Source organism: Pseudophryne corroboree, chromosome 5 (assembly GCF_028390025.1).
Source record: "Pseudophryne corroboree isolate aPseCor3 chromosome 5, aPseCor3.hap2, whole genome shotgun sequence".
Classification (NCBI taxonomy): Eukaryota; Metazoa; Chordata; class Amphibia; order Anura; family Myobatrachidae; genus Pseudophryne; species Pseudophryne corroboree.
Genome location: NC_086448.1, coordinates 560244309 through 560270430, shown reverse-complemented (window position 1 = coordinate 560270430; position 26122 = coordinate 560244309). Strand labels below are relative to the sequence as shown.

Genomic DNA, 26122 nt, shown 5'->3' with positions numbered 1-26122 from the left:
ACAGTTACTATTGAGGCGGAAACATTGGATTTTACTAGGCACTAGGCATCCAGTACACTTACTGAGTAGCAAGTATTTGCTGCCATTCCTAGTCGCGCATAATGTCATTAAAGATATAACATGCATCTCATACATTTACATCTTGTGCTTTCCCTGTAGTGTTTTTGTACTTCCTCTACAGTGTCACAGTCTTATTGTATTTTTCTATGTACTTGTTATCCTTGTGGCTAACATAGAAACATATAGAATGTAACGGCAGATAAGAACCACTTGGCCCATCTAGTCAGCCATTTTGTGTCCTGCATTATATTCCTTGTTACTCAGTTAACCCGACCAAACTTCAGATTGTTTTTTTTTTTAATCCTCTCTCACATCATTTAGTTAGGGGGTCTATGGGGGACATTTACTAAGCAGTGAAAAAAGCGGAGACGTGAGCCAGTGGAGAAGTTGCCCATGGCAACTAATCAGCACTTAAGTAACATCTATAATTTGCATACTATAAAATGACACAGAGCTGCTGATTGGTTGATGGGGCAACTTCTCCACTGGCTGACTTCTCCGCTCTTATCACTGCTTAGTAAATGTCCCCCTGCTAAGCCTTGGGGAGAGATAAAGTACCAGCCAATCAGCTCCTAACTGTTAATTTTCAAACAAAGCTTGTTACATGGCCGTTAGGAGCTGGTTGGTTGGTACTTTATCACCGTCTTCTTTATTTCTCTCCAAGGCTTAGTACATAGACCCCAAAGTTGTCAGTCAGTCAGTCAGTATTTTACCCTTCAGTACTTGCCACATGTGGGGCTTCATTAGGGGCCAGAATGAATGGATTTTCAAAATGACACAGACTCTTGTTCCATGTACTGGTTGATATCAAATGCATATAGATTCCTCTACACTCATGTCATTTTAGTGAAGCTCAGTTATCTGTGAAGATTGTTTATTCAGTCATCTAACAGATTAATATAAAGTATATCATATATATTGTTAGAATAAAACAGACATAACATAATCCTTAATTACTTTCATCCCCACCTAAGGATTTCTGATATGTGACAAGTGACCGACCTAGTAAATGACAGTAATAATGAAGCCAGGTACAATATTCCAAACATTATCTACTACATCAATGACTATCATTATCTTTATTGTCATGTATTTTATGAATAAAACCATAAAATCCCCGGTGGTGGTTAATGCTTACTTGTGACATAAGCAGCAGCAAATGTGTGATATTAGAACAATGTTTTTTACATTTTTACATATAATTTCAGAATTATATTGATCACTACAACAAAAAAGGTTATTAGACATATGGCCTAATTCAGACTTGTGCGCAATTCCAAATACGGATGTTATATGCAGGGCAGTCGAGAGCTGGGCTGGGCCCAGGTACTTTTCAAGGGGCATGGTCTAATCACAGGAGGTGTGGTACCTTTAGAAAAAAAATACTGAAAAAAACAGTATTTTAGGGACCGCCATGGCCACACTACAGCCCAGTACACAGCAGAGTGTGCTGGGCTGAGGAGAAGAGCTGCAGCTGCTGCTGCCAGGTAAGGGGAGGGGGCCTGGGCCCCTACTGGACCCTCATTGGGCCCCTCCTTCAGACCTGGGCCCGGGTAATTTGTACCCTCTCCCTCCCCTCTCTCGGCACAACAGCATTAATGAGTGATTCTGAGACAGATGCATGTTGCCATTTCCCAGTTATGGCAGAATGGGTGTTACTGGGTGGGAACCAGGGAAGCATCCTGTGGGCATGCTGATGGATTTCTGGGTTATTCAGAAATGAGCACATTTCAGTCTAATCTCCTGCACCAAGGATGGGGCTGATGCAAATACAAATAATAGTTAGCACTGCTGCTGATGAACGCTGGGGGGTGCAGTCACATAGAAGCACGTGACTCAGAATACAGGGGGATGTGTCCGATCACTGGAAACAGCCGCAAAAGCGATCACTTTACGTACAAATTAGAATCAGATCCATAGCCATTGTTTGGCATGTTCATTTTCATTTTTGTATACAAATGGCCTAAGTCACCTGCTTGTGCTTCAGGACGTACAAAGGCATCAAGCTGAACATCATGGGTCGGCAAAGTCACTTCAATGTTGCCTGCAGTAGACACCGTTACAGCTTGCTCTGCAATATAAATTATACACAGGAAATGTGATTTCTATAATAAGTACAAACACTCACACACCACATACATACACACACACACACACACACACAAACACGCACACACAAACACGCACACACAAACACGCACGCGCAGAATTGCTTCCAAGAGAGGGGAATGTTTCCCTTATACACAGATGTTTTTACTGCCTCTAACCACATCTGAAACAATAAATCTAAGTTTCTTTATAACTGGTGGTTTATGAATTATTTTATACTAGTATACTGGACACAGGGGCATCATAAGAGAGGAGGGGGCCCGTGTGCACACTCCGGGTTGGCCCCCTCCTCTCCACAGCGCCGTAGGCTCCGGCAATATGTCTACTGCGCATATGCAGTTCTCTCGAAACATGGCGCCAGAGTTAGATTTGGGTGGGGTATGTTCAATCTGCAATCTAAATTGCAGTGTAAAAATAAAGCAGCCAGTATTTACCCTGCACAGAAATAAAATAACCCACCCAAATCTAACTCTTTCTGCACATGTTATATCTGGCTCCCCTGCAGTGCACATGGTTTTGCCCAATTGCTATCAAAAATCCTGCTGCGATCAACTTGGAATTACCCCCATTATGTTTGAAATATCTTCTTTGCATTATTCTAATCATTTTTATAGCCAGAACTCTGGAGTAAAAGTCTATGGCAGGTGAGGCAGTGCCTCACCTGTGTATCCTTTCCACACATCTCTAATCAAAACTCACCAAATTTCCAGGTGTTTTTTTACTGCTGCACCTGTGTATAATGGCCAGATGTACCCTTTGGCTCACATATTGCGTGTAAATCTGTCTCTGATGCCAGCCAATGCCTCCTGAGCCATTTAGCTCACAGCACGTCCCTGCATGAAGCATAATCTCCGACAGCCCACAGCAAACCTATTTGCAATGGTAAATTACAGCTGCTAATAGAATACCATTCTGTGTCCAACCCTGCATACCCACTCTATGTCTGATGGTGTGTGCACACGGTGAAATTTTTTCTTTCGATTTTGACTTGCGATCTCGATTTGATCACGATGTGCGGTCCCGCCAGGTCAGTATCACAAGAAAAGATAGACTGTGCAGGCAAGTCAATCCTTGCTAGATCGGTGTACTATCTAGTTCATCTCACATGTTAATTACATCTCACATAAGCCAAAATCTCACATAAGCCAAAATCATAAGCACACATAGTCCATATCTCAAGAAAAGTTAGTCAAAATCAGTGGAGCTGGGCTCTGGGGAGTTCAGGGGAAATCGCAAAGTGAAAATCGGGCATAGCAAGGATCTCACCGTGTGTACACACCCTAAGTTTCACCTACATATTCTCCTCTGATGGGGGAGCTGCAACTTTCTCTCCTTGTCTTGTGCTACATTAGATGTTCTGGTTTAGCACACTGCAGCCAACTATAAAGTATATGGATGCCTCTTTTATTTATACACTGTGCCTACTGACATTTGTGGTACGACCATTAATACGATTAATACCAGAATCTCCTGTTATGTGGGGTTAGTAGTTATCTTTCTTATATACTCTATGGTGAAATAGTAATGATCTAAAATACACCAAATCTTGTCACAAATGTGGTACACGGAGTTGCCCAGCTAGTCATTTATGCCAAGTCCAGATTTGGCCATTTTAATTACTCTTATTTTTCCACAGCTTCCCAGAATAACACCAGGCAATTCTAATTTTTAATGGAAGTTCCACAACATTAATGTGGAATATCCTGTGAAAAAACCTGGATGGCACCAGTGACACTTCAAATGATATACAGTATCAAGCCCAATCTCCTTTCTAAAGTGGTATCCGTTTTAGCGCATATCGTGCCCATAGTAATCAACTGCGAAGGGGTTGGGTGTCCTCACCGGGGGTAGCGAGCTGAAATGATTATACCACACCCGTCAGCAGAAACAGAACGGGTGTGGAAGGGGGTGAAAAGAACTGAATACCGCCCTTTGAACCTAATTTCAGCGGTTTGAAGCAATAACCATTTTTTTGTTACATTTGACAAATGCATGTAAGATCCCATTTCTATTTTACAAAACCAAAAAACATTTGGCAATTTGACAACATGAATAAACATTGTTTTCTACAGTCCTGTGTCGTGACTTACTGTGCACTTGGGCAGAGGAGGTGGGTGAAACATTGTGAGCAGCAGTGGGATACAGTGGTTCAGTATTGGTTGTGTGTTCTGTGACTTCCTGATGTTCTGTTATCCAACTAAATGTATTATTGTCACTTTTCCCAGCGTCACCAGCCAACACTTGTTTATCCAGAGATGAAGAATTAGGCAAAAGAGTCGGAAGCTACACGTGTGATAAGACACAAAAAATATTTTCATTATTTCCACACTACTTGATCCACTATAATGAAATATTGCAAAAGTAAATAGTAAATACAAAATGCATATAAAAATAGTCTTAGAAAACCTAGAAATAATATTCAGGATGGAAAAAAATTGGTTTTAAAGGCGATTTTAATTGTCTTAAATAAATGACAAACGTGATAGGACATTGGAGCTGTCTTGATTACATGTGTCTTGTTTGTGTGTCTGACCTTTTTTTGTTACATTGGTGGAAATGCAAACACTTTATTGGCTAGAAGGTGCATAATATATACCACTTAAAATCCTTTTTTAGTGAAGAGAATACTCCCTGATACGTTAAACAAGGTACTGCCCTGTAAATATGCTTTTCTCATCTTAAATCACAAAATAAAAGTCTATGGGGGTCATTCCGAGTTGTTCGCTCAGTATTTTTTTCTCGCAACGGAGCGATTAGTCGCTAGTGCGCATGCGCAATGCCCGCAGTGCGACTGCGCCAAGTAAATTTGCTATGCAGTTAGGTATTTTACTCACGGCATTACGAGGTTTTTTCTTCGTTCTGGTGATCGTAATGTGATTGACAGGAAGTGGGTGTTTCTGGGCGGAAACAGGCCGTTTTATGGGTGTGTGCGAAAAAACGCTACCGTTTCTGGGAAAAACGCGGGAGTGGCTGGAGAAACGGAGGAGTGTCTGGCCGAACGCTGGGAGTGTTTGTGACGTCAAACCAGGAACGACAAGCACTGAACTGATCGCAGATGCCGAGTAAGTGTGGAGCTACTCAGAAACTGCTAAGAAGTGTCTATTCGCTATTTTGCTAATCTTTCGTTCGCAATTTTGATAAGCTAAGATTCACTCCCAGTAGGCGGCGGCTTAGCGTGTGCAAAGCTGCTAAAAGCAGCTTGCGAGCGAACAACTCGGAATGACCCCCTATGTGCATTCAAGGCCAGGCTATGTGCATTTAAGGCATTCAATGGCTGCAGACACTAACATTTTCTTGTGCAAAATGTATGCATATAATCACTGCAGGAGGTAGATTTTGGACTACGGTGAATTTGTAGCTTCAATGACAAAGCTAATAACATTACATCAAGCCAGGTTTAGTAGTACAACAGCCCTCATACATCAGCAACATATTGCCGCTATTTGCAGATTCCACTACGACCAGGTCAGGAAATTAGGGATATTTAATATGTCGAAAAATCACGATCCCGACCAAGCACGTCCAGGATCTGCAAATCTAAGATTTTTAACATGCTTAAATTTCCTGATTCCCCTACAGATCGTTGATCATCGATGGCTGCCGGTCAGAAAATCCAATCGGCAGATCGTGGTTCTGACCAGGTCAGGGAATCAGCAATTAGGTATATGGGGGCCATAACAACATAAGAACAAAAATAAACAAACAAAATAAGACTGTATAAGCAAAAAAAATTCTGAATATAAGCATATGGGCTCAACCTACTATGTAAAGTAAATGAAATCCAGAAAATATGAAGATGAAAATACCTGTCTTTGAAAATTCGGATTGGTTATCCTTGCCCTTGCCAAAACAGTCTCTGCTTGTGTTATAGTAGGAGTTAAATGAGCTCCAGATGATGTCTCCGAACTATTGTTCACATCCACATTACTCATTGAGGGCTCTTCTCTGGGATGTTCTGCTGCATCATAATTGCGTCTGCCAACTTCTACAACAGTGGCATTCTTATCTACTTCTGGCAAAAGCCAGCCTATATAGTCTACGTCAGATCTTACTTTGTCCTCTTCCTGACTGCTTAGATGAAGGAAATCCATCTGCGGGCCAATATAGTCCTCTGCGTAGTCAGTCAGATCCTCAAGGGTGGGGCTTTTAATTAGGGAAGATAGTTCTTTAAGACTGACCATATCATCCTTAGGGTCGTCCTGATTTCCCAATAAATATTCTCGATTGGGGGCAAAGTTTTCATAGAAAGGTAGGGGAATAAATCTTGGAGAAGGCCTTATGACAAATGTTAGGTAAGATTGCATGCTGTCTAGCTTTTGGGGTCGACAACTCTCTTTATGCTGACAGTTGACAATATAGCATTGCCTGCCCAACATCCAGGACAGATCGCAGCCTGAATGGTTACAACAGGCTGTAGTGCAGTCTGACATAGTTCTAGCACTGGGCACTCTCATTAGGCGTGTCTTCTCTAGGTTAGGGGTAATAGCTGCACCAGTGAGCGTGGCCCCCTCTCTGCACTGGTCACACAGATATCCTGGAGAGTACACAAGAAAAAAAAAAAAACAGCAATATGTGAGAAACAGGACTGCTGATCCAACTGAGGGCTCTAAATTGTCATTATTTGTATCTGAATAAAGCAAGCATATAAATTCAATAACATGCAATAAATAAAATAATAAAAAATATTGTGTATAACTTGTCTGTATGCATTGTAAATCACTCCTAATTTGCTGACCCTCTAATTTAGTACTTAGAGGCTAATTCTGAGTTGTGAGCAAAAAGAAGAAACTCATTTTGCACCTTTGACAAACCATGTTGTACGGTAGTTGGGGCAGATTTAAGAGTTGCGGAGAGATTTAGACTTGGATGGACTGTGTCCAAACTCCAATCTAAGTTGCAGTGTAAAAATAACGATGTCTAGCATGTGTGGACTACATGCAAAAGCAGCCAGTATTTACCCTGCATGCAAAAATATATGTAATTTTTTTCCCTTGCATTGCAACGTAGTGTGTTCCAGATACAAAGTTACTTGTTTTTTTTTAAATTTGCTTCCACCTCAGAATCAGGCCCCTAGTACAGTGTCTTTCTAGAACAATAATAGCAGTGTGCTGCTGCAAAGCGGCACATCTGGTCACCCGGACAGCTCTGACCCTGATGCTGGGAAGCATGGCTGAGCTGAGCCTGCTGGGACATCCCCTGACCATGGCCACACCTCCACTCTGGAATCAGTGAGGAGAAGCGGAGCTAGACGGGACACCAGATGTGGCGCTCTGCACTAGCGCACTGCTAAGAAAATGAAAAGTCACACACAAGAACCAGGAGGTGAGGGCCCAACCCCCCTGAATAGTGCCCGTTATGTGGGGGACCCGAGGAAAGTCTGCTATGGGGCCCCCATAGATATAGCTATGCCCCTGATAATGGGATCAGTATGAGATCCCGGCCGTCAGGAGACAGACGCCGGGGGCCCGACAGCCGGGAGGCCGGCGGCGAGCGCAGCTTGGCCCCTCTTGGGCTCGCTACGTTCACCACGCTTCGTGCTTGGTAGGTCGCCACAGGGTTCTATTCCCCCTCGGGTGGTGGCGTGGACCACCACCCAAGTGGTGGGATTCTGACCAACAGTATTCGAGCTGGTGTCGGGATTCCGGCATCTGTATCCTGACCGCCGGGATCCTGTCCGACGTTCAGTTGACTGCCTCCCCTTATAAGAGGTATCAATTTTACAAGTGTGTTTTAAAGGAGTCTCTAATGCTAGACACTGCTGGCTCCAGCAAATATTAATAACCACATATTTTCTTCTAAATGTTACTTTTTACAATGTTACATTAATACCCCTTTCCCACTGCACAAATAACCCGGTATCAACCCGGCAAATTGTTAGGTCGACACGGGTCGGCGTGCGGTGTGAAAGGGGCATAGCCGAAATCGCGGGTTGCCTGACCCGGCAATTCAACCCGGGAATAAAGCAGTGTTATAGTGTCGATGCGTCCAGGGACCCGTTTGCTACAGCAGGGAGAGGAGGCGCGGAGATGAGCTCATCTCCCAGCGCCACCTCCGCCCCCCGCTGCTATGGCAACCCGCACGGCATATTGCCGGGTCGGGGAAGCCTGCAGCAGCTGCCAATGCCGAATCCCACCCGGGAAGGACCCGTTTCCAATTCCCGGGTGGGATCCGGCATTGGCAGTATGAAAGGGGTATGTTAGACACTATAGTCATGAATGATAATAAAAAATGTCTCTCTCATTTCTGATGTTAACCTTTACAACAACTCTATGATCAGGCCCTTTCTCACCCCTGCTTGTCACATGCCACTAGAGCGCTGGTATTACTTACCGTGTCTGATGGTAATGGTCCCCTCTCTCTGGTCTGCAAGCAGACTCCCTTCACTAGGGATAGCCATCGACCATCAATGTTTCAAAATCATTGATGGTTTATGCCCGATGTCAAATACTTTTGCCATCAACGGGGAAGAGAACCAAATGGTTTCCTGTCATCGGTTTTACTATGATTGCCGGAATCAATGAACCACTTACAAACTAGCTCTTCACTTCTCCGGGTCTCTCATGCATCCTGGAAAACCCATGCAAATTGATAGGTCACGTCATTCTCCCGGAGAATGTGAGAGGAGGTTCAGAAATAATCTTTGTACTGCGGGGAAACAAGACACTGCCTAGCTTCCTGTTCCAAATAATCAGGAAATGAGAAAGTCTACCTGTTTCTTAAGGAGTTCAGGGTAGATACTATGGGGGTATTTATTAAAGAGATAAAGTACTGTATTAGCCAACCAGCTTCTGCCAAGAAGTGAGGTAGGTGCCCTGTATGTGCTAGGTTTTACCTGAAAAGCTCCGTGTGGACTCTGACGTAGCACCTAAACACTGCACCAAAACACCATTCTATCGAACTAATTAAACCATATTGTTACTATATACAGGTATATTTTTTAAAAAAATAAAAAAAAATTTATTTACTTTGTATGATACTGTCAACACTTTGAGGTGATTTAAAAGATAATAACCATAGATGAAAAAAAAAAAAGAGCTTATTCAAAGGAAGTGTTCAGAATTGTGATTAAATTACTCTTACCAGTAACTGTGCACAACCAGATGAATAAGGTGTATAAACACAAAGTCGTGATGTCATGTGCCGCCATTATGTGCAGTCAAAAAACACCCTATTTTGTGAATTATATACATTCATGTATGAAGCCTGTAAAAAAAGGAACAAACAATATAACATTCAAACAAAACCAAAGTCAACAAAATAACATTTAAAATTTTTAGTGTACACCAGCGGTTCCCAAACTCTCTTGAATGATGGCACCCTAAAATATCTGCATTTTTTGCATGGCATCCCTAGGTCAAAAGTTTCTTATTGAGAAATTCAGCAAACTTACTGAATTAAGTACATTGGGCCTAATTCAAGGTTGATTGCAAAACAAAATTTTTCTCTAACGGCAAAACCATGTGCACTGCAGGTGGGGCTGATATAACATGTGCAGATAGATTTAGATTTGGTGGGTTATATTGTTTCTGTGCAGGGTAAATACAGGCTGCTTTTAGTTTTACACTGCAATTTAGATTTCAGTTTGAACACACCCCACCCAAATCTAACTCTCACTGCACATGTTATATCTGCCCCCCCTGCAGTGCACATGGTTTTGCCCATTAGAGGAAAAATAGGATTTTAATACCTACCGGTAAATCCTTTTCTCTTAGTCCGTAGAGGATGCTGGGGACTCCGTAAGGACCATGGGGTATAGACGGGATCCGCAGGAGACATGGGCACACTATAAGACTTTGAATGGGTGTGAACTGGCTCCTCCCTCTATGCCCCTCCTCCAGACCTCAGTTAGAAAACTGTGCCCAGGGAGACGGACATTTTGAGGAAAGAATTTATTGTTTAAACACGGAGAGTGTCATACCAGCTCACACCACGAACATACCGCAGAACGTGGCATTCAATAGAACACAGGCACTTGCTGATAAAATATGTAACACAACCTGTGTGTCAACCCAATCAATAATAAGATACTGCATGCCATGGCATGAACAACGTCAGCAACAGCCTGACAGAAAAGAAACACCACAAGAGTGGAACCATAACCAATACCTGCAGACACAGTACGCACTGGGACGGGCGTCTAGCATCCTCTACAGACTACGAGAAAAGGATTTACCTATTTTCTCCTACGTCCTAGAGGATGCTGGGGACTCCGTAAGGACCATGGGGTTTATACTAAAGCTCCAGGCCGGGCGGGAGAGTGCGGACGACTCTGCAGCACCGATTGAGCAAACATGAGGTCCCCATCAGCCAGGGTATCAAACTTGTAGAGCTTAGCAAAAGTGTTTGAACCCGACCAAGTAGCCGCTCGGCAAAGTTGAACCGCCGAGACTCCTCGGGCATCCGCCCAAGAAGAGCCCATCTTCCTAGTAGAATGGGTCTCCACCGACTTCGGTAACGGCAGTCCAGCCGTAAAACGAGCACGCCGAATCATATCACAGACCCAGCGTGTAACAGACTGCATAGACGCAGGCGCCCCAATCATGCTGGGAGCATACCAGACAAACAGAGGCTCTGTTTCCCCAAACTGAGCCAAATTGGTGACATAAATATTCAAAGCCCTGACTACATCGAGAGACTTTGAATCAGCCAATGCTTAAGTAACCACAGGCATCAAAATAGGCTGGTTTCTGCGAAACACAGAAACCACTTTAGGCAGAACTATTATCCAAGTTCTCAATTTCGCTCTATCCACATGGAAGATCAAACAGGGGCTCTTGTGAGACAAAGCCGCTACTTCCGACACCCCCCTTGCGGACGCCAAGGCCAATAGCATGACCACTTTCCAAGAGAGAAATTTTAAGACAACCTTTCATAAAGGTTCCAATCAGTGTGACACAAGAAAATGCAACACCACGTCAAGGTCCCACATTGCCAATGGGGCACAAATGGAGGTTGGATGTGCAGTACTCCTTTCACGAAAGTCAGAACTTCCGGAAAGGTGGCCAATTTTTTTTTAAAGAAAATTTAGAAGGCCAAAACTGCACTGAAATGGAGCCTAACTTTAGGCCTGCATCCACACCTGCTTGCAAAGAATGGAGAAGAACAACCCAGCTGAAAGTCTTCCATAGGAGCCTTCTTGGATTCACACCAAGACACATATTTACGCCAAAAACGGTGGTAAGGCTTTGCCATTACTTTTTTTCTAGCCTGAAGAAGTGTGGAAATTACTTCACTGGGAATACCCTTTCGGGCCAGAATATGGCACTCAACCGCCACGCCGCCAAACGCAGCCGCGATAAGCCTTGATACACGCCCGGATCTTACTGTAACAGTTCCTCACGTAGAGGAAGCGGCCAGGGATCTTCTATGAGTAAATCTTGAAGATCTGGATACCAAGCCCTTCTTGGCTAGACCGGAACAATGAGGATCGCCTGAATCTTTGTTCTTCTTACGTTTACCACCTTCAGAAAGAGTGTAAGCGGAGGGGACAGATAGACCGACTGAAAACACCCAAGGTGTCACGAGGGCGTCCACTGCTATAGCTTGAGTGGCCCTCGACCTGGAACAATATCCCTGAGGTCTCTCGTTGAGGCGAGACGCCAACATGTCCAATTAATGCACACCTCAAAGACTTCTCGATGACGACTGTATTTCTCCCGGATGGAGATCGTGTCTGCAGATGAAATCTATTTCTCCGTCGTTCACATCCGGAATGAAGACTGCAAATATAGCGTTTACCAGTCTTTCCACCCAGCGGAAAACCTTTGCGACTTCTGCCATTGCGGCTTTTCTCCTTGTTCCGCCCTAGCGGCTTACTTACGCCACTGCTGCCAAGTCGTCCGACAGAAGCAAGACGGCAGATCACGAAGAATATGTTCGTCGAAAATAGCTCTTAATTCAAGAAAGCTTATTGCAGACAAGCTTCCCAGCTTGACCTTTTCCTTTGGAAATACTTCCCTTGGAAGGACTGCTCCCCAGCCTCGGAGATCTGCATGCATAGACTCCAGGATCTAATCCTGGATCCCGAACCTTCGTCCCTCTAGGAGGTGAGAACTGACCAGACACCTCAGGAGCGATATCCTGGCCATTAGGATTATATTCAGGTGCATGTGCAGGTGAGACCCGGACCACATTTTCAACTGGTCCCGTGAAAACCACTCTGGCATTTGACCTGCACACCGAAAAGGCCTCTTAGGCCGCACCCATTTTCTTCATCAACGGAACACATTGATGGATTGTCACTGCAACTCTGATCCGACTCCGGATCCTCAGACCTCTTTCCACAGGAAACCACAGAACCTCAACCGTTCAGTATCTACTCTGATACCCACCTCCGACATCTGCGTCGTTGGGAACAACAGCCAATCCCTGTGTTGGAGAACAGTCAGAGGGAAACAACGATTTGCACCACTTGTATCTTGACCTCGCCTTAATCAGGAGAGTGTCTCAGTACAAAATAACAATGGCTCTTACTATTGAAAGAATACCATCCTACTGCCATCACTCCGGTGAAATGGCAAAGACAATCCTGGATATCAACCCAGGTAAGCTGAATGCGGAGAAAAACGCAATTAAACCCTTTTCTACCTTCACGTTTTTTGTTTTTTTTAAACAGAGACAGCAGGACAATGTCCTGAACGTGACGCAACTCTGGTATGGCGTCGCGTACTACCTCCCCTTCCAGAGGGGAATTGGTAAGATCTATTTGAAAAATCAGTGAGGGGAATCATCTGCAAACTCCAGTATGTCCCCCTATGGATTCTATTATTAACTCACAGGCCCAAGTCCATTCCCGGACTGCCCGAAGAGTATTAGACGAGTTCCCACCGGTGTGGGCTCCAGCCAGATAGACCCAGCGACATGCGGTGGATGTGGTAGACACAGAAAACGACATCCGCTTCTGCGAACCTAACAAGGCTGCAGAACTCTCACCTTTTCACCTTCCACTATCTGCACAGAAAGGGAAAAAAGAACGGTAACGAACCGGATAAAATGACTGCATCCCACAACAGAATGCGTCACCAACCGTTGTGAGGGAATCTAACTCACGAAGGTAGACTTACCAGTGGTATCCGCAGAGATTGACTTAACTGAGGCATCCCCAAACAGCGGTACACCGTCCCAGGGAAAAAAAAACTCCAGTTTCTCTCGGAGTCAGCCTCAGCATTCCCCCGGCCACACCTCCTGTATACGCACGGCAGCCTGCCTCAATGTTATAGAGAAGAATCAACATAAGAAACATCCCCTCTCTCTTTAGGGTAATTCTATCGGATGCCTTTCCGAATACAAACACTCCCCCATGTGCATGTAATGCAAATAACTCCAAAGCATAGAAATAAAATATCACTTAGCTTCCTGTGTACGATCCGTTGTGACAGGGCCCCGTGCCGACCAGGAGTTGACTTTCACAGTATTCTATCCGCGGCGGGAAAGGAATACACACTCGGACTCCTTGAGAGGATCTGAGACCAACTCGTCACGGCCGACCTAGAGCTTTATCAACAGAGCGACCAGCACATGAAAAGGAATACTTTTACTTCAGCATTCATTAGAAGTCGTAATATGAATATACATATTGTAATACACATATACACACATATCCTAACTATATATATCCTGAAGACAATATTTTATATATTGAAACGTTGATTGAAAGTTTACAGCTTCCGTCTGTTATTTATACTGCCAATACGCCTGAGTGCCGCACCAGCGTTTTCTCTACATTTCCCTAATGTGAGGGCACCAGCTCAAGTTGATTTGCTGCGTTGGGAGTGCCGGACCTTGGAAGTAACTATATATATATATATACATACACACACACATACATATAACATACATATAAGCGGATTGTCCGGAACTGGCGGGTCCCTAGTGACATTAATGTGTTCTGAATGTGTATGACCATGTACTGAAATGCCCCAGTTGTGGATCTAGCAGAAAACGTTATGGTCGACAGAAAACCTAGTATTCGTCGACAGCATGGAGTAGCAACCAGGCAAAATAACATTCTTGCAACCCCGAGGGGTCCGAGGGAAGTATACATATATCATTTTAATAACACTTCCCCACATATACTACCATGTCTGTGCTCGACCTACAGGCCCATGGAACCGTACCATACATAGAAATATATATACAGGTATAAGGCAGTTACAGCATGTTAATTTACACCCAGTAATAACAGTTGGTGCCGACAGGGTCACCCACATACTACTGTGTCTCCCATACAATGTTTACTTTTGACAAGTATACAACTACCGACCTGTTGACTCTGCATCTACTGTATCCAGTACCAACAGGCGTCGGCGATGCCGACAGTGATCCCCATAGCTGTTTGTGACAGAGCACTACGCATGTCGACACACGCGGACTATAGTGGGTATATCGGACAGGGAACACACAGAGAGATATGCACAACAATGATTACATGCCCATTTCTAAAAAATAGTGCTATATTTCCCTCAATATAACACTAAAACACTGTGCCCTCCCCCTCGTTTGCACTGTACACATTCTTGGCGGGGACAGAGAGAAAATGGCGCTGAACACTGTTGTGAGGGCTAAGCCCCGCCCCTTTTCAGCACGCTTCAACCCCGTTATAATTATAATATAGTTTTTTATGCAGGCAGGGGACCGTATATAGGCCCTCATTCCGAGTTGTTCGCTCGTTGCTGAATTTCGCTATATTGCGATTAGTCGCTTACTGCGCATGCGCAATGGCCCTCATTCCGAGTCGTTCGCTCGGTAATTTTCTTCGCATCGCAGTGAAATTCCGCTTAGTACGCATGCGCAATATTCGCAATGCGACTGCGCCAAGTAATTTTACAATGAAGATAGTATTTTTACTCACGGCTTTTTCTTCGCTCTGGCGAACGTAGTGTGATTGACAGGAAATGGGTGTTACTGGGCGGAAACACGGCGTTTTCGGGGCGTGTGGATAAAAACGCTACCGTTTCCGGAAAAAACGCAGGAGTGGCCGGAGAAACGGGGGAGTGTCTGGGCGAACGCTGGGTGTGTTTATGACGTCAAACCAGGAACGACAAGCACTGAACTGAACGCAGATGCCGAGTAAGTCTGAAGCTACTCTGAAACTGCTAAGTAGTTTGTAATCGCAATATTGCGAATACATCGGTCGCAATTTTAAGAAGCTAAGATACACTCCCAGTAGGCGTAGGCTTAGCGTGAGCAACTCTGCTAAATTCGCCTTGCGAGCGATCAACTCGGAATGAGGGCCAATGTTCGCAGAGCGCATGCGCTTAGTTATTTTACTCAAAAGTTAGGTATTTTACTCACGGCATTACAAGGATTTTTCTTCGTTCTGGTGATCGGAGTGTGATTGACAGGAAGTGGGTGTTTCTGGGCGGAAACTGGACGTTTTATGGGTGTGTGTGAAAAAACGCTGCCGTTTCTGGGAAAAACGCGGGAGTGGCTGGAGAAACGAGGGAGTGCCTGGGCGAACGCTGGGTGTGTTTGTGACGTCAAACCAGGAACGAAACTGACTGAACTGATCGCAGTGGCAGAGTAAGTGTCGAGCTACTCAGAAACTGCTAAGAAATTTCTATTCGCTAATTTGCAAATCTTTCGTTCGCAATTCTGCTAAGCTAAGATACACTCTCAGAGGGCGGCGGCTTAGCGTGTGCAATGCTGCTAAAAGCAGCTAGCGAGCGAATAACTCGGATTGAGGGCCATAGTGTCTACGCACTGTATAACTACTCAAATGATATATATATTGCTGTCCAGGGTGGCCCCCCCCCCCCATGCCCTGCACCCATGTAAAACCGTTGGTGTGTGGGAGCAATGGCGCGCAGCGCGACCGCTGCTTTATACTGGCGGGGGTATCGTACACGGTGCCCGGGCCCCGAATTTGCTTTCTTGCCAGTGTAAAAGAGACCCTCAGTAACTGCTGCCCAGGGCGCTCCCCCCCAGCGCCCTGCACCCTGTGAGTGCCGTTGGTGTGTGGGAGCATGGAGCGCAGCGCTACCGCTGCGCTGTACCTCCGTTACTGAAGTCTTCTGCCGTCTGAAGCCTTCTGTTCTTCTAATACTCACCCGGCTTCTTTCTTCGGGCTTCTGTGAGGGGGGTGACGGCGCGGCTCCGGGAACAAGCAGCTAGGCGCACCAAGTGATCGAACCCTCTGGAGCTAATGGTGTCCAGTAGCCTAAGAAGCAGAGCCCTTGAACTAAGAAGAAGTAGGTCTGACTTCTCTCCCCTCAGTCCCACGATGCAGAGAGCCTGTAGCCAGCAGGTCTCCATGAAAATAAAAAACCTAACAATAAAGTCTTTAGAGAAACTCTGTAGAGCTCCCCTAGTGTGTGTCCAGTCACTCCTGGGCACAGAATCTAAATGAGGTCTGGAGGAGAGACATAGAGGGAGGAGCCAGTTCACACCCACTCAAAGTCTTATAGTGTGCCCATGTCTCCTGCGGATCCCAGTGCCGTAACTAGGCATTTTAGCGCTGTGTGCAAGAACCGACATTGGCGCCCCCGTACAAGATAGGAGCAGTGCGCGCCGCAGGCGCGCGAAAAATATATAGGGGCGTGGCTTCACGGGAAGGGGCGTGGCAACAAAATAATAGCAATTCATACTACGGTGCACAGTAGTCTCCATTATTCAAATTATGCTGCACAGTAGCGCCACTACACCAGGTAGAGCCCCTTTTATACATTACAGCAGACAGCATCCCCCTTTTTACACATTGCGGCAGCCAGTCCCCCTTTTTACACATTACGGCAGCCAGGACCACTTTTTACACATTGCGGCAGACAGGACCACTTTTTATACATTGCGGCAGCCGGGACCCCTTTTTACACATTACGGCAGCCAGTCCCCCTTTTTACACATTGCGGCAGCCAGGACCACTTTTTACACATTGCGGCAGATGGGACCCCTTTTTACACATTGCGGCAGATGGGACCCCTTTTTACACATTGCAGCAGACGGTGTCCGAGAGAGAGAGAGAGAGAGAGAGTGAGAGAGAGAGAGAGAGAGGGGGGGGGGATATACTTACCTTCTCCCCGCTGACAGGCTCCTCGTGCAGCTTCCTCTCGGTGCAGGCAGTGTGAGGTGAGAAGGAGGAGGAGGGAGGGGGAGCAGAGAGCCGCAGCAGCGCTATTTGATTGGTAGTAAGCGCCGCTGCAGCATCCCCCTCTCCTTCTGTATTGGCTGCCTGGCGCTGCTGTGGATGCTGGGATGCATCCCAGCATTCACAGCAGCGCCAGGCAGCCAATACAGAAGGAGAGGGGGATGCTGCAGCGGCGCTTACTACCAATCAAATAGCGCTGCTGCGGCTCTCTGCTCCCCCTCCCTCCTCCTCCGCTGCCCGGCGCTCCTGTCTTCTCTCTTCACAGTGCGGCGCACGGCGCAGTTCAGAGGCGGCATGTAATGAGTCAATTTGACTCATTACATGCCGCTGGCCGTGCGCCCCCAGGGCAACTGCGCTGTGTGCCAAGCCCCCTTGGCACACACGTAGTTACGGCCCTGGCGGATCCCGTCTATACCCCATGGTCCTTACGGAGTCCCCAGCATCCTCTAGGACGTAGGAGAAATGTTTTGCATTCAACCTTGAATTAGGCCCATAATGAATACCTGTCACCCTTAGGGTCAGTTATTTGGTGGTGGACAAAGTTGTGTCTCTGTCAACATATTTTAGGATTGGCAGCAACCAGTACTTGTTTGGCCTAACACACTGACCATAAATTATCTGAATTCGTACTGGACCACCAAACCATGGCACCCAGTTTGGGAACCATTATGTTTCCATTTGTTTTACAAGATAGTTGTTGGTGCCCTGCACCCTCTGCTCGCATTCACTACCACCATCCCAATCCCTGCAGCATCCAGACACACACTTCTCCCCCAATTAATTAGCAAAACCCCAGCACACAAACGCGGACTGTTGCTGATCAGGGTATTTGTTCTTGCAATTTGCTGCTCCCAAAGCAACAGCAAGGCAGCAAGGCCCGCTTGTGTGATGGGGCTGAGCCAAAAAAGGAGGGAGGGGTCATGCATTTCAGCCTCTGTCCACTATTTTTATGTACATTGGTGCTTTTCCTTGCTAGAGTTCTGTCTCTAGGCTGGGACCGGACTCCGGGATGGGGGCTCTGGGAGAGGGATCACTGCAACACATGCCCCAGGCTCCATGCTCTGGCGTGTATGAAGCAGAACGTGGAGCAAATGTGTCCTGTATTTACTCCTCTGACTATTGGCTCCATCTATCAATGATGCTTATTACCGGCAGCATATTTTGTTTAGTACCACAGTGATACTAATAAATTTGCCGCAGATATTCAACATAACCTACCTTTACGACAACGTTCACCAGTGTCATCTGTGCTGTTTCTCCAGCCTACTGCTGGCAGTACTGAGATGCTGTGTAATGCACATGCACTATGACCATGCGTATTGCACTTTTTACTTGGGGACAACTCAATAACGCCTGGGAGGGTTCGCTGAAGCTGGAAAGGCTTTTACTGGACAACGTTAGCGATACAGTGACAAACAGCGCTGAGCTAATCTTGCTGCTGTTTGTTTAGTACCTGCTGAGAGGGTGGGTAAAGTACTGCATTAACTGCAGCTGGCCAGTGGGAAAGTGCTGCTACCCAGTGCCTGCTGAACTGAGATGAGAGAAGGGGAGGGGTCTGATGAGGCGTGTGGCAGTAGGAGCTCAAAATATGGGCCAGATTCAGAGATGTATGCTAATGCATTTGCACCTGCGATCCCATACACAGAGGATTTCTCACAAATATCAGCACCGTAGTACATAGACGCAGTGTCAGTCGCGGATGCTTGGATAATGGTCCATCTCAGTAGTCCTATGGTTGCACAGAATGGCAGCGTGTACTGAGTCGCAGGCGCCATGTTTTCTGCATACGGGATCACAGCTGTAGGCTGAGACACGCCAGGGAAATAGTTGTGACATGACTGCGTTTCTGCCGCCACTCCCCGTTACCTCCCCCAGACATTTGCTGACTGTCAATCATTTTGCGAATAAATCCTCACTGCTAGCGACATCGCTAAGGTACCTTGACGTGTGCACAGTGTGACTTATATGCATGCGCAGATTACCAGAAAAGAGCTCAACTGTGTTACCATTGGCCTAGCATACAAGTCTGAATCAGGCCTTTGGCAGGAAGAACCGGCAGCAGACATTACATCTCAGAAGCAGTTCTACAGTTATTCTGGGTACCCACTGGGCGATATACTGGCCGTTCGAGCAAACGGGTGATATATCGTTAGTCATACTTGTCTACCCTCCCGGTTTGGCCAAGGTTCCCAAAAATCGGGTGGTACTCCTGGCTTCTCTGAAAAGGTAGGTAAGTAACCCAAAGCCGACCTTACCCCCCTCAGCCTCCTGCACCTCCTTGTAGCCGCCATTGGAAGTGGGCGGCCCAGGGAGGCTGATGATGTGATGTGCGGTAAATCGCATCATCTTATCCCCACCCCGACATTTCAATGCCACTAATCTTGGCATAGAATAGCACCGCCCACCCACGATGAAGCCATGCCCCCTCCCTGGTCCGACCTGGTTGCCCCCTCCTGCATAGTGCAGCCAAAAAGTATGTAGGTATGTCACTAGTGGGTCGACGGGTGTATACAAACGATATGTCTGTGAACGACGTAGTTCACAGACATATCACACTGGTTGTGCAGCACAGCCGATGGCTGATATATCTACAGATATATCAGCCATCTACATATATACTGTATCAGCGCATCCGGCTATTTGTACGTACATTTGCTGCAGTGGCTGACATCACACCTGGGCAAGCAATGCCTGCCCATCTGTATGATAGGACTGACACATTGAATGGTAAGTGTATATGCGAACCTAATCTGCCGACATCTCTTAGTGCTTTTTTTTCAGCATTGCAACTGCGCGTCGCTACTGAGAGAGATCACTTCTCCATGCATACCTCTACCACGTCTGTGCCAGTGAGATGGATGGAGGAGCTGCCAGAAGACCACATGGTCGCTCCTAGCAGTGTGACTATGGTGGCCAATCCCGGGATCGGTGGGATCACGGGATTTAGGGCCAAAAATGGCCGGGATTCCATCCCGGGATTGAAAGCTCCAATCCCGGGGATTGAGGTATCAGCGTTGAGCGTCCACAGGACGCTCAGACGCTGGCCGGCTTCCTTGTTCCGGCTCCACAGCGCAGCGAGAGAGGTCACGCTGCGCCGTCAGCCGCTGCAGGGAGCCGCCAGCAGCGATCAGATGATGTTTCCCACCCGCCTGCCCGCCCCCGGTATATAGTGAGTTATATGTCCGGGGCGGGGTGGGGCGAGGGGGTGGCCACATAGCAAAAAGCCAATCCCGGGTATCCCGGGATTGGCCATTTTTCAATCCCGATACCCGGGATTGAAAAAATGGCAAGGGATTGGCTTCCCTAAGTGTGACCACGTCAGTGTAAGTCGCCAGTGAGGAGATAGAGGGCAGCAATATGTGGTGTATTCATGTGAACTGGGGGCAGTAATGTGTGACATGATGATGTAATCAGTATTAAGCACACTAGTTTGGATGTTGTTTTGTATTTAGTAAAATACCCTGATTTATATTGTAGTACTTCTTGTTATTTATATTATAGTTATATTTCTGTGGTTCGTTCCTTGAAATTTAGATTCTGGTTATAGTTCTGTGGTTTGTGCAGTTAGCACTGGTTTCTTTAAAAAAAAAAAATCTCAAAGGCCTAAAGCTATGTAGCAGTTTCTGTGAGAGCATATGAACACAATTCTTGGTGGTAGGATTGGCTGCAATATAATGGGTACCACCGAAATCTTGCTTAGGCATCAAATTGGTCAGCGCCGACTGTGATAACAAAATAATAGTAAAGAAAATAGAAGGTAATACTCACTTTTTTGATACAGGTTGAGTATCCCTTATCCAAAATGCTTGGGACCAGAGGTATTTTGGATATCGGATTTTTCCGTATTTTGGAATAATTGCATACCATAAGGAGATATCATGGTGATGGGACCTAAATAATATAAGCACAGAATGTATTTATGTTACATATACACCTTACACACACAGCCTGAAGGTCATTTTAGACAATATTTTTTATAACTTTGTGCATTAAACAAAGCGTGTGTACATTCACACAATTCATTTATGTTTCATATACACCTTATACACACAGCCTGGGGGTCATTTAATACAATATTTTTAATAACTTTGTGTGTTAAACAAAGTTTGTGTACATTGAGCCATCAAAAAACAAAGATTTCACTATCTCACTCTCACTCAAAAAAGTCCGTAATTCGGAATATTCCGTATTTCGGAATATTTGGATATGGGATACTCAACCTGTATTATGAATTTCATAGTAAATTGTTTAATAACGGTTACTACACATCTCAATCAAGGCAGGTGATGTAAAAAGCAGGATGATATAGTAATATATTTCTGTTCTAATATATTTGTCCTTCGTTTTTTTCAATGTTATTACATAGCAGTATTTATGTAAAATGGCTGGTTCTTTTAATTTCAAATTAGATCATAAAACAATGGTAAGAGGAGAAGCTACAAATTATTGGCAATATGTGATTATTGTAGTCATTTGTGTGGAATGATTCTCCATTACTAGTGATATTTAAATAATAGTGATGAAGCTGCTATCAGTGTCTTCATTGAAAAACACAATTCATACAATGTTTCAGCTGCTGAATTGACGGGCAAACAAACATACATGCATTTTACCAGCACTGATAGTGCAGTATGTAGTAACAGCGTCTAGCTGTAAAGGAGCTCCCATGTGGTAGATGATAATATAGATAAAGCATGATCTTGCAGTTTTTGGCCCTGGCTAACAGATTCAGAGCAGACAATGGTAATGGGCAGAAAACACTGAGCCTGTTGGGTCTTACCTGCGTTGCTGATGATGGAGACAAAATGCTGGCTGCTGCTTGTGAGACGCCCAGAGATGCTGGCTGCTCCTTGTTAGAGGCAGGGCTGTGTGTCTCTTGTTGCCTGATGTCTTCCTGTCATGTTCACAGAATGGGCTGGAGGTGAGGGGAGTGGTAGAGCTGCTGTTGCAGCAGGAGGTGGGGCTGGTAGTCTGAAGGCCCTGTGGATGAGACAATATCTCTATGCTGTTTGCTTGTCTAGAAATGAGAATAAATGAAGAATAGTGGTATCATAGATTGTAATGCTCATGTAAGGAGGATATGCTGTTATTGCAGATTAATTAAGAAATCTGTGTCAATATTATCTGGAAACACTTTGATACTGTTATCATTCATTCCTGGATATTTTCAGCATAATAAATATTACATTATTTACCAAGGATAAAATGGTTTTGCCCTGCAGGTGTGTAATCCATCTAGAACAGGCCTGGCCAACCTGTGGCTCTCCAGCTGTTGTAGTGTAGAGCAAGCTGGGATGTGTAGTTTCACAACAGCTGGAGAGCCACAGGTTGGCCAGGCCTGATCTAGAATCCTTACGGGAGAAGATGTTTGTAGAGTAAAATGGCTGCACATATGGAGAAGATGTTTGCACAGACAGAGGGGAATGTTTGGATGAAGCTGGGTAAGGTGGAGTGAAGGTGTTCACACTGAAATACGGAAGAGGCGCTCTTTATTTTTAGGTGCGGTCAAAAATCAGATTATTCTAAGGTGATGAAGGGATGCAGAGAGTTCCGTGTCATACACAGCCAGCCATTCTCCCTTTACAGAATTATTTGTCTGGCTCAGACGGGACCTTGGTTCTATACTTTGGAGTATATATACTAAGCCTTGGGGAGAGATAAAGTGGACAGAGATAAAGTACCAGCCAACCAGCTCCTCATTTTTCAAGCAAAGCCAGTAACATGGCGTTAGGAGCTGATCGCTGGTACTTTGGGCCTAATTCAGGGATGATCGCAGCAGCAAATTTGTTAGCAGTTGGGCAAAACCGTGTGCACTGCAGGGGGCAGATATAACATGTGCAGAGAGAGTTAGATTTGGAGCAGCCAGTATTTACCCTGTATAGAAACAAAATAACCCACCCAAATCTAACTCTCTCTGCAAATGTTATATCTGCCCCTCTGCAGTGCACATGGGGGGGGTCATTCCGAGTTGTTCACTCGTTGACGATTTTCGCTATGCTGCGATTTGTTGATAAATGCAAGACACGCAGGGCGCATGCGCTTAGTTATTTAACTAAAAACTTAGTAGATTTGCCGTGGATCCTGCGGCGCTTTTCAGTCGCTCTGCTGATCGGTGAGTGATTGACAGGAAAGGGGCGTTTCTGGGTGGTAACTGAGCGTTTTCTGGGAGTGTGCTAAAAAATGCAGGTGTGTCAGGAAAAAACGCGGGAGTGTCTGGAGACACGGGGGAGTGGCTGGCCGAACGCAGGGCGTGTTTGTGACGTCAAGCCAGGAACTAAACGGACCGAGCTGATCGCAATCTAGGAGTAGGTCTGGAGCTACTCAGAAACTGCAAGGAATTATTTAGTAGCAATTCTGCTAATCTTTCGTTCGCTATTCTGCTAAACTAAGATACACTCCCAGAGGGCGGCGGCCTAACGTGTGCAATGCTGCTAAAAGCAGCTAGCGAGCGAACAACTCGGAATGAGGGCCATGGTTTTGCCCAACTGCTAACAAATTTGCTGCTGCGATCAACTCTGAATTACCTCAATTATCTCCATCCACGGCTTAGATAAAACTCATTGTGAATGATAAAATTTATGCGTAAGATAAATGGTGCTCCAGTCAATCAGCTCCTGTCATGCGTTCAGCTCCTGACTCATGTTTGAAAAATGACAGTTGGGGGCTGATTGGCTGGAACACCGTTTATCATACACAAGTTTTATCATACACAACCAGTTTTATCACTCATTGATAAAAGGACCCCATAAGAAGAGACAACTTCCCATGCACAACGCACTGGGTTACATTAATAAATAGTTGGTTGAAAAATGGAGTATGAAGGAAAGGAAGGAAGGAAGAAAGAAAGGGACAACTGTGTGCTGACCAGATTGGAGCTGGATTCCACTATAGCAAGTATGGTATAGTGGAATCCCAGGCCGTCTTTTGGTGGGACTGGCTGAGGATATAGGGGTGGGGAGTCAATGACCTTTTTTATCACCTCATTTTGTTGACTCGATGCACATTAAACTGTACATTTGAGGGCTGCCAATATTACAGATTGCAAATGCACCTTGCTGCCAAGCAGTAAATACACTGCTCAAAGAAATAAAGGGAACACTAAAGTAACACATCCTAGATCTGAATGAATGAAATATTCTTATTAAATACTTTGTTCTTTACATAGTTGAATGTGCTGACAACAAAATCACACAAAAATTATCAATGGAAATCAAATTTATTAACCCATGGAGGTCTGGATTTGGAGTCACACTCAAAATTAAAGTGGAAAAACACACTACAGGCTGATCCAACTTTGATGTAATGTCCTTAAAACAAGTCAAAATGAGGCTCAGTAGTGTGTGTGGCCTCCACGTGCCTGTATGACCTCCCTACAACGCCTGGGCATGCTCCTGATGAGGTGGCGGATGGTCTCCTGAGGGATCTCCTCCCAGACCTGGACTAAAGCATCTGCCAACTCCTGGACAGTCTGTGGTGCAACGTGGCATTGGTGGATGGAGCGAGACATGATGTCCCAGATGTGCTCAATTGGATTCAGGTCTGGGGAACGGGCGGGCCAGTCCATAGCATCAATGCCTTTGTCTTGCAGGAACTGCTGACACACTCCAGCCACATGACGTCTAGCATTGTCTTGCATTAGGTGGAACCCAGGGCCAACCGCAGCAGCATATGGTCTCACAAGGGGTCTGAGGATCTCATCTCGGTACCTAATGGCAGTCAGGCTACCTCTGGCGAGCACATGGAGGGCTGTGCGGCCCCCCAAAGAAATGCCACCCCACACCATTACTGACCCACTGCCAAACCGGTCATGCTGGAGGATGTTGCAGGCAGCAGAACGTTCTCCTTGGCGTCTCCAGACTCTGTCACGTCTGTCACATGTGCTCAGTGAGAACCTGCTTTCATCTGTGAAGAGCACAGGGCGCCAGTGGCGAATTTGCCAATCTTGGTGTTCTCTGGCAAATGCCAAACGTCCTGCATGGTGTTGGGCTGTAAGCACAACCCCCACCTGTGGATGTCGGGCCCTCATACCACCCTCATGGAGTCTGTTTCTGATCGTTTGAGTAGACACATGCACATTTGTGGCTTGCTGGAGGTCATTTTGCAGGGCTCTGGCAGTGCTCCTCCTGTTCCTCCTTGCACAAAGGCGGAGGTAGCGGTTCTGCTGCTGGGTTGTTGCCCTCCTACGGCCTCCTCCACGTCTCCTGATGTACTGGCCTGTCTCCTGGTAGTGCCTCCATGCTCTGGACACTACGCTGACAGACACAGCAAACCTTCTTGCCACAGCTCGCATTGATGTGCCATCCTGGATGAGCTGCACTACCTGAGCCACTTGTGTGGGTTGTAGACTCCGTCTCATACTACCACTAGAGTGAAAGCACCGCCAGCTTTCAAAAGTGACCAAAACATCTGCCAGAAAGCATAGGAGCTGAGAAGTGGTCTGTGGTCACCACCTGCAGAACAACTCCTTTATTGGAGGTGTCTTGCTAATTGCCTATAATTTCCACCTGTTGTCTATTCCATTTGCACAACAGCATGTGAAATTGATTGTCAATCAGTGTTGCTTCCTAAGTGGTCAGTTTGATTTCACAGAAGTGTGATTGACTTGGAGTTACATTGTGTTGTTTAAGTGTTCCCTTTATTTTTTGAGCAGTGTATATAGGCCTTTAGTGGATAAATGTATTTCTAAGTGCACACCAAGCAATGTAATAAACAGCCTCCCACACACAAGTGGCACAGGTAATAAAGATAGCTATGAAATCCCTCATTCCCATGAATTAAACTAGCTATAATTTAGGCTAAAAGGAGCAATATCTTAGGAGAAAAACTCAAGCCCTTATTCAGCTGGATAGGATGGTACTTAAGGGGGAAGAG

At 45.7% G+C, this 26122-nt stretch overlaps 1 protein-coding gene across 2 annotated transcripts in view; it reads right to left on the bottom strand.

The window, feature by feature from the left end:
- Positions 1-22216, bottom strand: part of LOC134928037 (dyslexia-associated protein KIAA0319-like) — a 64240-nt gene extending 42024 nt beyond the window's left edge. For both annotated transcript variants that reach the window (XM_063923267.1, XM_063923268.1), the window contains exons 1-6: positions 22032-22216; positions 21020-21142; positions 9250-9372; positions 5976-6703; positions 4260-4452; positions 2033-2131 (exon numbers count right to left, since the gene is read on the bottom strand). In XM_063923267.1, the coding sequence (XP_063779337.1) occupies positions 2033-2131; positions 4260-4452; positions 5976-6703; positions 9250-9316 (1087 nt within the window). In that variant the 5' untranslated portion in view covers positions 9317-9372; positions 21020-21142; positions 22032-22216. The remainder of the gene's footprint in view (positions 1-2032; positions 2132-4259; positions 4453-5975; positions 6704-9249; positions 9373-21019; positions 21143-22031) is intronic.
- Between the last annotated feature and the right edge of the window lie 3906 nt (positions 22217-26122).